The 15,303-nt window shown below is 38.8% G+C and overlaps 2 protein-coding genes across 2 annotated transcripts; one reads left to right on the top strand and one right to left on the bottom strand.

The window, feature by feature from the left end:
- Positions 1-6,191: 6,191 nt before the first annotated feature.
- Positions 6,192-10,522, top strand: LOC137721314 (guanosine nucleotide diphosphate dissociation inhibitor At5g09550-like). Its single transcript, XM_068460414.2, has 13 exons — positions 6,192-6,399; positions 6,949-7,011; positions 7,135-7,218; positions 7,625-7,732; positions 7,843-8,015; positions 8,106-8,217; positions 8,477-8,557; positions 8,639-8,701; positions 8,793-8,891; positions 8,988-9,112; positions 9,484-9,694; positions 9,955-10,029; positions 10,221-10,522. The coding sequence occupies exons 1-13, from the start codon at positions 6,313-6,315 to the stop codon at positions 10,269-10,271; spliced, it is 1,332 nt and encodes a 443-aa protein (XP_068316515.1). The 5' UTR covers positions 6,192-6,312; the 3' UTR covers positions 10,272-10,522.
- A 1,047-nt stretch (positions 10,523-11,569) lies between these two features.
- On the bottom strand, positions 11,570-14,313 carry LOC137720461 (very-long-chain (3R)-3-hydroxyacyl-CoA dehydratase PASTICCINO 2A). The gene is made up of 9 exons (XM_068459530.2): positions 14,008-14,313; positions 13,816-13,927; positions 13,667-13,685; positions 13,470-13,558; positions 13,303-13,356; positions 12,343-12,413; positions 12,164-12,245; positions 11,827-11,923; positions 11,570-11,736 (listed from the first exon to the last, which is right to left on the bottom strand). The coding sequence occupies exons 1-9, from the start codon at positions 14,076-14,078 to the stop codon at positions 11,666-11,668; spliced, it is 666 nt and encodes a 221-aa protein (XP_068315631.1). The 5' UTR covers positions 14,079-14,313; the 3' UTR covers positions 11,570-11,665.
- Positions 14,314-15,303: the final 990 nt, after the last annotated feature.

Raw genomic sequence — 15,303 nt, 5'->3', positions numbered from 1 at the left:
TCGCCGTCCAAAAAACTTGGTTGGGACGTGGTTAGCTGGAACTCTGTAGGTAAGACAAGGACCATTATCCTGGTTTTCAGCCGCTCCAACCGCCTCGTCCACAACAACAGGTGAAAAAAATATATGGTAGGCGTGACCATTTCATCTTCGACTTCGACATCTGTCTCCAACAATGCCGAGGCTTGGTCTTGGGTTTGTAAAGCCTTACGAGTCCCTTCCTAATACGAGATACAGGCGTCTCGGGTGTCCAAATAGGCATTTAGTCTCTTAACACGTACCATCTCTTCCATCGTGAAGCCGAATACAAACTCGATTGAGAAACTTCAAAATGATATCGTAAATATTGCAGATCATCTAAAGAAAATGAAAGGTCTGCAGGATCTAGATCGACATATGGATCCACGTCGAAGATGAGAACACTGGCTTCACGAATATGTGGAATCTTGCCTTCATTCTTAAATTCAACCACTTGATTTGTTCAACGTCGGGGCTAGTCAGAGCTAAGTTAAGAGATTATTGACATGCCTTTGGGAGGCCGTATAAGTCGTTTGCAGATTTCTTATGAAATTCCCGCATATACTCTAAAGCTTCACTGAAAAATGGTGGATGTTGATTTTAATTGACTTTGATCAATGGCTCTTGTGGCAGCAACAGAGGAAGTTTACTTTTGGCCTCTTTTCTAAAATGCTTGATGCGAGCTTTCATTTCTCCAGGTTGAAGAAGAAGCTTGATTCTCTTTTCAGATTCTTCAATCTCAATTTCAACGTCGTGATCGATCACCTTCTTCCCTTGAAGTAGCTTGGTCATGATTATCGAAGCTTGTCGGTCATCCTCCTTTTTTTCTGCTTCTTTAGGTTGCCATTTCGTGACCTGAACTTCCTGAGTTGTTCGTCGATAGGCCATAGAGTCCATCCTTTGTTGGCGACATTTCTGGGACTTGGATAGAACCGTGTATGCACTGATAGGGAGATTGTAACCATGCCAATGGTGGTCATGGTGTTCAGGTGGCTTGAAAGTTTGCTGAGCCGTGGATGAACTCGAACTCCCAGATTTGTGGGCGTAATAATCTTCATTATAAAATGGCCCCTCAAAATTAAGTCACCATCTAACTGAATAAGGTTTGTAATCCTGTGTTTGGGGGTCAAGTCTATCGAAAACTCTTTGTTGGCATTGCCCCAAACCAAGCAACGCGTGGGATTTCGTCGAAACCATATACGTAGGTCGTAGTGATTTGGCCAAAGACTTTCGCAGCTCTGACTTGGCCACAATGACTTCTGCTTGGCATCTACTGCACAACATCATTGGGTTTCAGATCCACTTGAACTAGAGTCAGACACTCGCTCGACATATACTGGATTTAAGAAGCTCCGCAGTTTGTTTTGGGATGAGAAGTCGATCTTCAAACACAGCCGAAAATTCTATTTTGTGGCATGGTATATTAGAATGAACTCATTTTTTCCTTTTTTCTTATCTTTCGGTAAATGAGCATCTACCATGTTTACCGTTGCCGAATGGAAATGATCGGCGTCACCTAGCATCTATGTCTTCTTGGGAAATTTCAGTTTGCCATTATCGATCCAGCTTTGGATGCCATCACGAAACACGACACAGTTATTCGTACTATGCTTATTTTAGTTATGATACTTGTAGTATGTTTTCCCTTTTAAATCTTCATCCTTAGGAATGTCATGCCCTGGCTAAAGCTTAATAATCTTTGCAAGTAAGAACTAGTCGAAGGTGGCATCAACTTTAGATGTCTTGACAGCTGCTTCAACGGAGGCCAAGTGTGTTTTGACATCCTTAGTACTAGCATGAGCTAACATCTTGCATACATAAGGTTTGTCAATTATTACCTCGACCGCGTCCACACTAACATATTGGGACTCATCGGTCTTAGCTGATGCATAACTCACCGTTGGATTCTTATAAATTGTCCCACGGGGATTGAGTCTTCGTGATTTTCTCTTCTTTGAGCAAATAATTGTATTGCTCGACGTGCTGAGCCAGCTCATACATATCTCAGAAGTTTGATCTCAAAAATTTCTTCTTGTATTCTACATCTAGACCGTTATAGGTAATCCTAACATATTCGGCCTCGGGAAAGGGTACTCGACACCAATTCCTGGCCAATTTGAACCTGATAAGATATTCCATTGGTGACTCATCTGATGATTGAGCCATTTTGGCCAAAGATGATACTGACACTTCCATCCCAGGGCGATAGAATTGCTCGTGAAATTTCTCGACCAACTCCTCCTAGTTTTGTACAGAATTTGGTAGAAGGTTGATATACCAAGCAAATGACGTGCCTGTCAACAGAAGTTAAACAATTGTAAGTAATCATTGTTGACATCTCCGCATTGGGCAATGAATCTGACCACGTATTCCAATGAAGACAATGATGATTCCCCAGCGAAAATACTGAGATCTAGGATTTTGAATCCTTGGGGATACTCAAACCTTTCGACGAAAACCGAATATGGATGGATAAATTTTGAAACTTTTGGCCCTTTCTTCAAAGCTGAATAAATCATTCTCTGGACTTCACCCATATCAACAAATGTCGTTTCTATTATTCGGCCAAATTCGGTCCAATTGGTGCTTGTTTCACTGTATAGTTTTTCAAGAACAATCATCCTGAGCCGATTGAATTCTACGTCAGCATGCACTAGCGGCAACCTTTCCCCTCCTAAGGGAGTATTTTTCTTTAACGAGATGTTTTGTCTTTGTTGATCGATGAGCCCACTCTCGTGAACTTTGTTAACTAGAGTCTCGAGCAACTTGTTGGTCAATGTGTGGCTCTCATTCACTATGTCTTATTGAGCACGTAAGCCCCTCATCTCTCGGCTAATGACTTGCTCAAACTGTCGAGATTGTTCTTCCAGTCGTCAAAAAAAAGATTTAAATGGTGCACTAGAAGTCTCATCGTCTTAGTCGTTGCAATCCTTTATCAGACCTTCAATAAATATGTCTTTTGCCACTCTAGTAGTTTGAGTGAAAACTACAGCATTATGGTTCTAGCCGCAGAGATTAATTTCTACTTCTCAGCTAACCGTGCATGTGGCTTCTGGTGTCACGGCAACAGGAAGATCTTGTGCATGTGACATATTACCTTGGACTGGACTTTGAACTACAGGTGCCAAACGAGTAGTCGATTTACCCATAGTTGTTTTCCTTTTTTATTAACCGTGTTTCAATGGTCATGAACTTTGTAGCTTTAGCATTAGGTCTCATTGGACGTGCCAAAATGTTGATCCTAAAAACTACCTAGCCTACGTGGCATGCAAGTCGAATAGCTAATAAGCTAACTACGTCATTCGATTGAATGCAGGGCATGCCAACTCGTCAGTCGAGCTCAATCACGGAGTAAAATGAATGTTGATGTGGCGTTGGGCACACTGATGACTTCTGAATCTTGCAACTGCGGCCAAGGAAGGAACACGTCTCAGCCTTTGGGTTTTAAAGCTTGAAGACAAGGTTGCTAGTTCTACGAAGTTCAATATCAAATTCAGCTTTTAGTGTGTCGAATGTCGTAACATAGTAACACCTTACTTCACCGATAAGGCTAATGAGATAACCTCTACCAACAAGGACTCAAAAATCCTTGCTAACTGAGACTTGGATAGATAACCAATCGGTCACAAAGCAGTGTTGTTTATCTAAACTAAAAGTGCTCCTAGGAGGGTCAGCTAATTCTACGACTCTATTGCTGTTTATCCAAACTAAAGATGTTGTCGGTTGCCACCACATTGCTGTTTATCCAAACTGAATATGTGTTGGCAGGAAAAAGGAAAATAGAAATCTCAAGGTCCTTGAGATGTTTCTTGTAGAGCAAGAGTTTGCACATGGCAGTTTTGTGTGTTGATTTGGAGGGGCTTTGAATGATGCACACCCATTTCTATTCATAGTAGTAATTCCCTCATGGCCGAAGTAGAGTTTTACTCGGGCTAGAATTCCTTAACCCAATCTGAATAGGTTTCGGCCAGTCCTAACTCTTGTAGGAATCTGAATCAAGCTCTTTTATCACCTAAATTCAACCATTGATTCTTGGCATCTTTTCTTATTTGAAGCATAACTATCCCCTGAGGATTCCTTATTGTACTAGGATTCGGCCACTCACCCTTATCCAGATGAAACCATTTCCTGATAGGATTCGGCCAAATTCCACTGGGCCAGGCCCTTGGTGGAAATATTCTTGATATTTCTTATTAAACCGAGATCAAACATGGGCTTGGCCCAAAAGCGTCATTTTGGGTCCAAACACATCCACAAGTGGAATCCACTGTGATTCATGTGGATAACAAATCAGCAATCAAGCTTGCAAAGAATCATGTTCAACATGGGAGGAGCAAGCACATCAATACCAGGTTCCATTTTCTTAGGGACCGTGTGAAACAAAAGACAATTAAGCTTGTCTATTGTCACACAAGGGAACAAGTGGCTGACATCTTCACAAAGCCACTGCCAGTTGAGCCATTCAAGTTGTTGCGTGAAATGCTGGCATGAAGGCATTTTGATTTTGAAGGGATGTGTTGGAAGTCAAAAGCAAATAAATGCCAATAGTTGAAATTGTTGGCTTCATAACTCTATTTTACAGCTAGCATGTTTTTTAATCTTTCTACAAGTTGCCGTGTTTGTTTTTCAACAGCAGCAACCATATATGACTTTTGCATGGATAGCATTCAATGCTATGTTTAGAAAATCTAGTAAAATCTCTGTAAGAGAGATGTTTGTGTACGTTTGAAGTATTCCCATTTCAGCAGTAGAGTTGAAACTCTTTTAATATATCAAGTACATGTTTTCCAAGAAGCTTGCTGCTTCTTTCTTTTCTTTTTGTCCATCTTCGTAAAGAGAGATACAAGTGAGAGGTGTGATAGAGTTAGAAAACCTATCACCCATAAATTGGTATTGAGTTAGTAAACTTTGAATACCAACAACATTATGATTCTAAAGGGCTTTTCTCTGTTAAAAATGCTTATAAAATTGCTTGCTCTTTGCATGAACGGCCATCTTCCTCGAGCTCCCATGCTACTGATTATTCATTTTGGAACTCTATTTGGAAAGCCAACGTCCCGGGTAGAGTTAAACTTTGTGTTTGGCGGGCTTGTTTGGATATTCTCCCTACTCGTACTAATCTGGAGAAAAAAAGGGTTGCGTTGGACAATATTTGTGTCTTGTGTAGTTCCTCTCGGGAGTTGGTGCTACATGTGTTTAGTGCTTGTCCATTTGCACGTGCTGTATTTTTCTCCTCCAATATCGAAACTGGTACTAGAGGTGTTGTACCTTCTTCATTTTGTAATTGGCTTAACCAATGTCCTGCTGCTCCCTCCTCAAGTCAGTTTGGCCTTCTCTTGATGCGATGCTTGTTCACTCTATATGGTGAGCTAATTCTCTCCTATGGGACGGCAAGGTGGAGAACCCTGCACTCGTGAGTCATCTTGCAGGACTTCATCTCTCTGATTTTATTAAAGCTCAGCCAACCCTCAAACTTGTCAACTTCAGTCTCCTTCTCGCTGACTTCCTCCCCCACCGTGATGGATCAAGATTAATGTTGACGTGCTTTCTATGCAGCTACAAATTCTGGGGGTGTTGGTGTGTGAGATTTTCCGACGAAGTCGGCTGCTATGCTAGAGATTTTGCTCGTAAAATATCTAATGTGACAACTCCCAAGATGTTTGAGGTCTTAGCAGCACGAGATGGTGTTTGTTTGGCTTCACAACGAAGTTGGCAGCAAGTTATTTTGGAATGTGGTCCAAGCTCTTGGAAGCTTGAATGGTGGCTCTTCCGCTATTGATTTGCTGATTGATGATACTAAAACTAAAGCGCGGGGTTTTGATACTTCAACAGTTTGTCATGTTCATATATCCGCTAACGGATAGAATGGCAAAGTTGGCCTTAACTTTTAATTTAACTATTTGTAGGTTTGAGGAGGCCCTCGAGGATTGTATGCTTTCTTAACGTTATAAATAAAAGTACTATTGTTTCTTCTAAAAAAAAAAACACAAAGGAAAATATTTTACAACTTCAAACAAATTACCGGAGAGGGGCATTCACAAACATATTTTGAAACAGACATTCTTATTTTAGCATGGGTCCACGTTCAACCTACGTGAGGGGCAGATAACGGTTTTAACCGAAACTCGAGGGACGCCTGGCTTTCCTAGAGTCAGAGACCTCTTCCTTCTCTGTTTGACATAATTATAGCCTCACTTAATCTTCCTCGCAAATCTTCTTCCCATTAACCAAATCCCCATTTCTCTCACTCAAACACAAAAAAACGCAGACTGTGTTTCCCTCTCATCTCTGAAAGCCATGGATGAAGAATACGACGTCATCGTGCTCGGAACCGGCCTCAAAGAGTGCATTCTCAGTGGCCTTCTCTCAGTTGATGGTCTCAAGGTAATTAAACCTCCGCTTCATTATGAATTAAACTATTCTTTCTTTGCAAATTAATTACAAGAAAAACTAGGTCTCTTATCTCTCCGACGTTGGATTCATATTCTCAAAAACCACCCATTCATTAATCATGTAGATGATTTTGGTCTATATATATTTAGGTTAACATTCTTGATTAGATTTTAATTCCCCAATATATATATATATGAATTCGAAATGTAGGTTAATAATACACTCTAGCTGTTTGAATTTTGTGGAAGGGAGACATTATTGTGACTCCACAATAATGATTCCGCACTCCTCTCTAATGATAAAAATGACTGATGAAGGAGTGCATAATGACTATTTTGGAGTGCGAATAATATTGTACATTTGAGGTGCATTTTCATAAAGCTAAAAAGTGAATATTGATGAGTCTTTTCTATGTACCATGGATGATTTCTTCTCACTCTGATAATCTGATTAGGTTTCATTCATTGCAATTTGTAAGAGAGATCACTTATCAATAAGAATGTTTAGGCTTTTCATATGTTATTTAATTACCTGAAATAGGTACTGCATATGGATAGGAATGACTACTATGGAGGAGAGTCTACCTCACTTAATCTGAACCAGGTAAGTATCTTAATAATATTTGGTAATTTTTTTGGCTACACAGTTTGGCATACTTTCTGGTGAGATGTTATAATGCATGTAATTTTTTACGGCTTCGGTTTGTTTTCGAGTTTTGGATTTTAGCTTTGGAAGCGATTCAGGGGAGAGGATAAGCCTCCAGAAACTTTGGGCTCGAGTAAAGACTACAATGTTGATATGATCCCCAAGGTAAAAAGAATGATGCATATATTTCTTATGGTTGTTCTTTGATTTCTTTTCTTAGTTTTACTTTCGCTTGCCCCAATCTTTATATATAGGTGATGATCATGATGTAACATCTTCTGTGTTAATTTGCATGTTAATTTTTAAGCCTGTCAATGATGTGATCTAGATATTCAGCAGCTCATCGGTTAGCAACAATCTCGTCTTTACCATATTCAATGTTTCTCAATGAAGAAACCTGTTTCAGGAATTTCATTTTGTTTCGTTAGTCTGAACTGTTTTATTACATGAAGTCTGCTTAAAAGCTCACTATTTCTGACAAGTGATCTCTTAAAAGTACTAGGTCATTCGATTTGTTCAACGTGTTGTTCTGATAATTTGATTCTTTACAACCTCTGTGCATTTTTGACAGTTCATGATGGCCAATGGTGGTTTGGTTCGCGTCCTGATTCACACTAACGTTACTAAATATCTGAATTTCAAGGCTGTTGATGGTAGTTTTGTGTATAACAAAGGGAAGGTGTGATTCCTAACAAGTTCCAATTACTCATCTGTCATCTAAACGACATATATGGAACGACTAACTTTGCTTCACCCTAATTTCGTTGTGATTGTGCATTATGCTTCCAGGTCCACAAAGTACCAGCTAATGATGTGGAAGCACTTAAATCTCCACTAATGGGATTATTTGAGAAACGACGAGCTCGCAAGTTTTTCATATATGTGCAAGACTATGATGAGAATGATCCAAAATCTCATGAAGGAATGGACCTCAACAAAGTTACAGCGCAGGAGCTTATTTCGTACTTCTTCCTCACATCCAAAATCTCATTAATTGTGCTATATGTTTAATTTCTACACGATGGAATTAGAATTTTTTGTTTCTGACATAGGAAGTACGGGCTAGATGACAATACAGTTGATTTCATTGGGCATGCACTAGCTCTCCACCGAGATGATAATTACTTAGCCGAGCCTGCTATGGCTTTTGTGAAGAGGATGAAGGTAACAAAGCATGAATTTTTTATTTAAAGATTGTTGGTGATTGATACTTATGACTATGAATAAGTTGCATATGTATTTTTAAGCTTCATGCCCAATCGAGTCCTATACATGTGCTAAATATGTTCTACGAGGCAATATATGGCAATATATGGACAATGGCAGATTTTTCAAAAGCATTAATTAGAAGTACCCCAGAAATTTTTCTCAATCCAACTTTACAGTGTTCTATAATATACTCTACCTTCCTCCTCTCTGAAAGTTATATGCAGAGTCGCTAGCACGCTTTCAAGGAGGATCTCCATATATTTATCCCCTGTATGGTCTAGGAGAGCTCCCCCAGGTATGCTTTCAACCATTAGTTCTAGTATCACTTGGATATGCAACTTAGTTCCTCTGACTATATGTGCTATGAAATTTGCAGGCATTTGCTCGGTTGAGTGCTGTTTATGGCGGCACCTACATGCTCAGCAAGCCAGAATGCAAGGTCATTTTTTTTTTTTTCATGCATATCGAAAATTTAAACCCACCCTTTTTGTTCGTATTATCGATACTTGACTGATGTTGCACAATGGCAGGTAGAGTTTGAAAACAAGAAGGCCATTGGTGTGACTTCCGAAGGAGAAACTGCAAAATGCAAAAAAGTTGTATGTGATCCTTCATATTTGCCTGACAAGGTAACGTCGAGAAAAAAAATTTAATATCAGTAGGGTCATCTGGCATGAAAAGTTTTTTGAACTGATTTGAGTTCAAATCTCCATCTCGTGTAACAGGTGAAGAAGGTAGGGAAAGTTGCCCGTGCCATATGTATTATGAGTCATCCAATCCCAAACACCCAGGATTCTCACTCAGTCCAGGTTATTCTACCCCAGAAGCAACTTGGACGTAAATCTGATATGTAAGTTGATACCTCGAATGCCAATAACACAAATTCAATTAATTATTCTCTAACAGTAAGTCCTTATTCAAGGACCTTTTGAAGGACACTTGATCTGTACAAACATATGCATTTCAACCCACACAACAAGGGTTAAGTTAAATGAGTTATTTGTTTGCGTAAGTCGTTTTCATTTTGTGTCATTCCTCCATAGAACTCAAAATCATTGAGAATCGGGTAACATGTAATGCATATATAAAATAAACAGAAGTTGTGACGATGCCATACTCACGGTGCTTGCTAGAAGCCACATTGCAATTAGAATTAAATTACCATGAGAATGGTAAGACCTTGCAAATGAAGTTCTTTGACCGGATATGCCTCTGTTGCAGGTACTTGTTTTGCTGCTCCTACTCCCACAATGTAGCTCCAAAAGGGAAATACATTGCTTTTGTGTTAACAGAGGCAGAGACCGATAACCCCCAAGTGGAACTGAAGCCTGGAACAGATCTCCTTGGGGCTGTAGATGAAATCTTTTTTGACACTTACGACAGATACGAACCTACTAACCAGGATGCTGGGGACAATTGTTTCATATCCGCGGTGAGAATAAATGAATTCTTACATCTTCGTTTTGATTATTTGTAAGCTCATACATTTATACTTTAATTTGTACTCATGACAACTAATGGTGCTTAACTCGCAAACCCTACTTTCACTTGCTTTCGACACAAAAGCCGGCCATAAGTTCATTATAAAGCCGATTAATCCAAATAGTTGTCAATGTTACATTCTAGCCTGTCTGTATTTGAATTGATACTTTGAAGTCATTGTTCATTTCTTGGAGTTGGAATGCATTGCAGAGTTATGACGCAACGACGCACTTTGAGACTACTGTGCAAGATGTGATTGCCATGTACAGCAAGATAACTGGAAAGGTAAATTTCAAATCCATTTAGCCAACTCAAATAATTGAACATTAAGGATCAATCTAATCCCGCCCGTTAAACGAGGAATATAAATGTAGGACTTAATCAGCAGCTGCTTTATATACAAATCAGTCGAGGTTACATTTGAGCTCTTGCATTAGTACTCGAAGTTGATTTATCTTACTGCACCATGTTTTCAGGCCCTTGACTTGAGCGTGGATCTGAGTGCTGCTAGCGCTGCTGAAGAATGAAATTTCGGAACAAGAGCAATTAAAACACTATAGTTCCTTTAATTTCCTCTTCTTTCAATTTTTTTTTATTTTTTTCAAGTTCCAAGCTTATTCATAATCTGTTTCTGTTCTTATATATGTTGTATTCGTTAAACATGTTAATTAGCAGCACCTTCGTTGCTTAAAAACTTATTCCGCTCCGAAGGTGTAGATTAATTTGAACATTCTCAAAGGAGGATATAGAATTTTCGTTCTTCTGCTTCTGACACCAATACATGGCTCACATATATAATGGTTAAGGAAATTTTAGTTGTTTCCTGCTGCAATTTTACGTCTATTCAAGTTTAAAAGATAATTGATGACGTACGTCGAGCATGTGTGCATGTGATATGCTAACATGAAATTGGGACTGGCCCTGAGATTCAAGGGCTCCGAGGCGAGCCACTCAAAGGGGCCCTTGAATTCTCAGACCCTTAATGCGTTGTGAATTCATATTATTTTTTGATCCGCCACCAACGCATCAACAATACTGGTAGGATTTGGCTGTTCCTTTACCATCGCTTCAACAACGCTGAAAGCAGAAGGATACCAGAACGCGAAAACTTTAGTGGAATCTAGGCTTGGTTGCCCTATTACCATAGAAACTTGAAACTTTTCCACCGGGCTCCGACATTGCCAATTCCATCGCATCCCTTCGGATTTCGTCCTATGCCTCCTTCAGAATACGTTTGCCACGAACGTTCTCTATTGCAATTCGCAAGCCGGACTGTTTTTTCTTACAGAGATTCGCTGAATGAACAGATGTAGAGAGAGATTGATATTAGGAAGATTATATTCACACATCCTAAATTACTTATCCGACACCTTTTTAATTTTTTAATATTTATTTCTCAAGTGCTAGTGATGTGTAGAAAATATTAAAAAATTAAAAGAGCGTGGAAGAAGTAATTTGAGATGTGTGAATATAATCTCTCTTGATCTTATTTGTAATCTAATTTCAAAAATAGTTTCCCGTTTTTTACCAACTTGGAAATTACTTTTACTTTTCCTGTTTTATTCACCCTCCTTATTTTTCTTTTCTTTTGAAAGTCCTTTTTCTTTTTTCGCTTTCCTTGAGGAACAAGTTTCCTGCTTTTAACCGCGTAGCAGCAAATCTCTGTAAATACATCCACATATATTCCTGTTTTTAACTTTATGGTGACCTGAATCTTGGCTAAACAAGTTTATCGTGTTAAGATCGAATAATTTTTGTTCGGCGCTAACCAGGATGATTAGTTAGTCTCGTTAGCATGTTAAGAAATTCGTCAAAACAAAAATGATTCTGGCTGAAAACCTTTTTAAGAATAAAATTCCATCTTACACACAAAACCGTATGATTAATCATGATGAGAAATACATTGAAACTTTGTTGCTGTCTACTCCCCTTTGGCTTTTGCAAGAGCTTTCTTCCTCTGTCCAAGCATATACCCGTACATGTGAGGACTCCCTGCAACAGATAAATCCACCAGAAAATAAACAAAAACCGGCCAAATAGTTTTAAGTGTGGTTAAAATATGCCAGTGAAAGAGATGCGTACCTGGGACATAGATTCCTAGTGCAACAATTGCAGCATAGAAGTAATCGAAAGAGAAGTTCCACTTGTTTGGCATCCTTATAGAATACTTCTCAGAGTTCTGTGAATACAAGAACATAAGTGGTGAACATAAATAAACACTTTCAAAGACTACGCTATACGCTCTTTGTAGCTGCTGTGGACAAGTAGAAGATGATGTGCAAAGTTGCATGTATTAGATGAGTAATAAACGACTAGCACACCTAACTTGCAAAACCCAGAAAACCACTCCTTTTGGAACACCCTCCTCAACAAAAAAGCAAAGAAAGATTTTGCTTTTATGAATCATATAATTTGATACCTTAATGTGTGGCAGGGCAATATATATTAGACCAACTTCACTTGTGATGCCAGTTGGATACAACAAGATGAAGGTGCTATACCTGCATGGCATTGAATACAAAATAATGATGAATGAATGAATCGCAGGACTAAAACTACTTCCCGTCACATCCAATGATCACAAAACTGATGAACTACCTGAGCCACAAGAGCCATGAAGGTGCAAAACCAAGTGCCTCCTTCATACCAAAGAAAGAGTATCGAATAATCTGCAATTACAAACAAATGAATCTGAATTTGTTCACTCCTACAACTGAAGAAAAAGCCAACATGATTGCAATCAGCATCAGGATGCAAGTATTAATGCAATGAACATCAGACGGCAGCATGAATTTAACTGGCTTCACAAGTGAAATTAGTCTAATATATATCGCACTTTAAACCCTAAGACGGCAGCATGTATTAATGCAATCAACGCCTGGTTTCAGTATGTATTACCTTAAGTTAGGAATTTGGAAAGTGTTTTGGAAAGTTAAACAAAGAAGCAATTGTCTGAGAATTTTCAAATATTCTGTATAAACCCAACTTGTTATAAAAGCCAGCTATGACATACAAATTTTAAATTAGAAATTAGAAATTTCCGTCCAGAAATTTTTTGAGCCTTAGCATATGAGGTTTCTAAGTAATTTGGGAGCAGAAAACATACATACTGAGTTGCTCTTATTACATGCTTTCGAAGCAAAAGTTCAAGACAAACTTTAGACAAAAATTTCTTTCGTTCTTAAAGCAAGAAACTAGGATTTACTAAAATCATTTCATCAAGCTAAAAGCCTAGGTATTAAAAGGTCCCTTCATACACAATCTAAACCAAAATGCCAAGTCTTACAATTCCACAATAAAATTCCTTTTATCCACAATCTGATAAGAGACATCACACTCAGATAAAACAAATCAAAACAAACTTGGTCATGCCATTTTATCAGACAAAATCAGATTGCGAGATCAATGGTTTAGAACAATACTTAATGACCCAGATTGCTTAAGGCACCAAAAATTTGAAAACAAAAGTGCATATACTTGCAATAATAACACTTTTACACAGATGCAAACACAGAACAGAGCAAAAAGCGCAAGAAATGAAGATCGGATAACACTTGCCTCGGTGATAGACCAGCTGATGACCAAAGAGCTAACAAGCATATGACTCCGAGTCTGCAGCAAATAAGCTTCATCTTGTTACTTAAATATCCAAAAGAAATGAACTTTCATGTATAATAAAATGCTACTAAAAATTTAAACCCCAAACTTTGTATTTGCATTTGAACCTCAGGAAAACTCCACAGGATTCCCCATGTCAGATACAATCTCGAACCAATTTGCGGCAGTGTTGCTGTTATTGGAGATCTCACCAAACCTGCATCAAATGCAATCCCATATGAGAACTAACAATTAACAAAACCCACAAAATATAATTCAATCAGCTGAATTTTAACATATAAACAAAGGAAACTAAGGTACTCACCCACTAGCCCATGAAGAATCTGTTGCTCCATCCCAGCATTTCAAAACCCAATTCAAAGAATAACCCAAGAAAAATGAAACGTGAAAATACATTCTCCAATATTCAAAAAATAAATAGTAAGCAAGTGGAGGGAGTAGTGGAAGTAGAACCTCCAAAACGGCAGCGGATTGGGCGAGAAGCAGAGGGCGTTCGACGGCACTGTAGACATGTTGGTGGCCGGATTCATTGAGAGTCTTGAGAGCAAGATACAGTACCTGAAACCTGAAACACAAATCGAATCCAGTTGGGGAGAGAGAGAGAGAGAGAGAGAGAGAGAGAGAGAGAGAGTGGGGACTGGGTACCATCCGAGGAAGACAGTCCAGTTGTAGAGGGAAAGGTATAGGCGCCTGAGAGCGGATAACGGTACCGCCATGACTGATGTCTATGGCAGATCTACGAGCCTAGACAGCAATTATAGAGAGCGAGAGAGCGATGGGAAGAAGAATAATAAATGAGGAGTAAAGGGCATGTAGGTGAGTAGCTCAACGCTTCAACCAATTAGATATGCTGGCGCCTGAAATTTTTCTTGCACCGTTTTTAGTATTTCCTAACTTCCAACCCCCAACGATTTCAATTTTGTTTCATTAATAAAAATACCAAAACCCATTAAAGGTCAATGCTACTGCTTTCATCATAATAACCCATTTTAGGACTAATCTGCAATTGCTGTGTTTTTTTCAAAACTGTTTTTATTGTGATTTGAGAAGAAATATCTATGAACTAAAGTAATTAATTAATTGTTTGGTAAATTATAAGGGAAGTGTTATTGGCACTCCAAAAATCTCATTCGACACTCCTCACAAATATATTTTTCTTTCCAAATATAGAAAGTTTGGAGTGTAGAATGAGATTTTTGGAATGCCAATAACAATTCTCAATTATAATTGTAAAAGTGCTTTTAGCAAAAGAAAAAAATAAAAAAAAATAAAAAAAAATAAAAAAAAAAAAAGAAAGAAAAAGACTAATTCGACCTAGTCCTTGTGACAACCCGTCTCAAATTTTACATTTTTATTAATTTTAATGGTGTGAGTTTACGAAAATGCCCTAGAGGCAAAGACTTTGACTTCCGTTGACCATCGCCTAGAGAGACGTATAACTTATTCGTTTAGCATGTCCTTGTGGTACTCGTTGGTGTGAACGCATAGGCGAAAGCCGTTTGCGAGTCCGGATTATAACAGTATGGTTGTGAATGTTTGAAAATGATTATTTAAAGTTTAGTTATAAATTATTTGAATTCCCACCTTGTGGGAAAGTGGCCAATCAGATTTTAGGCACATTAAGAAGGAACCAATCCGAATTTGAGGGAGAGAGGGGAGAGCCAATCAGGAAAAAAAAAAAAAAAAAAGATGGAGAAGCTCCCGGTGCACCCCTGCCCAAACCAGCGTGACCACCCATTTTCCAAGGCCGATTCCGGCCAACTTCGGTGGAGTTTTTTCGACGCCACCACCACCATCTTGAAGCTTTCATTCCCTTCTACATAACTCACCCAAGAACCACCTTGATTAACCATGGTATGTGGCGGTTGGAGGCCACAAAAGTCGATGGAAATCAACAGTGCTCCGGCCACTCTTTTCGATTTTTCGGCAAATCGGCAAAGC

Source organism: Pyrus communis, chromosome 1 (assembly GCF_041283825.1).
Source record: "Pyrus communis isolate YQ-2024b chromosome 1, ASM4128382v1, whole genome shotgun sequence".
NCBI lineage: Eukaryota > Viridiplantae > Streptophyta > Magnoliopsida > Rosales > Rosaceae > Pyrus > Pyrus communis.
Note: the sequence above shows the minus strand (reverse complement) of the source record. Positions and strands in the feature narration are given on the sequence as shown.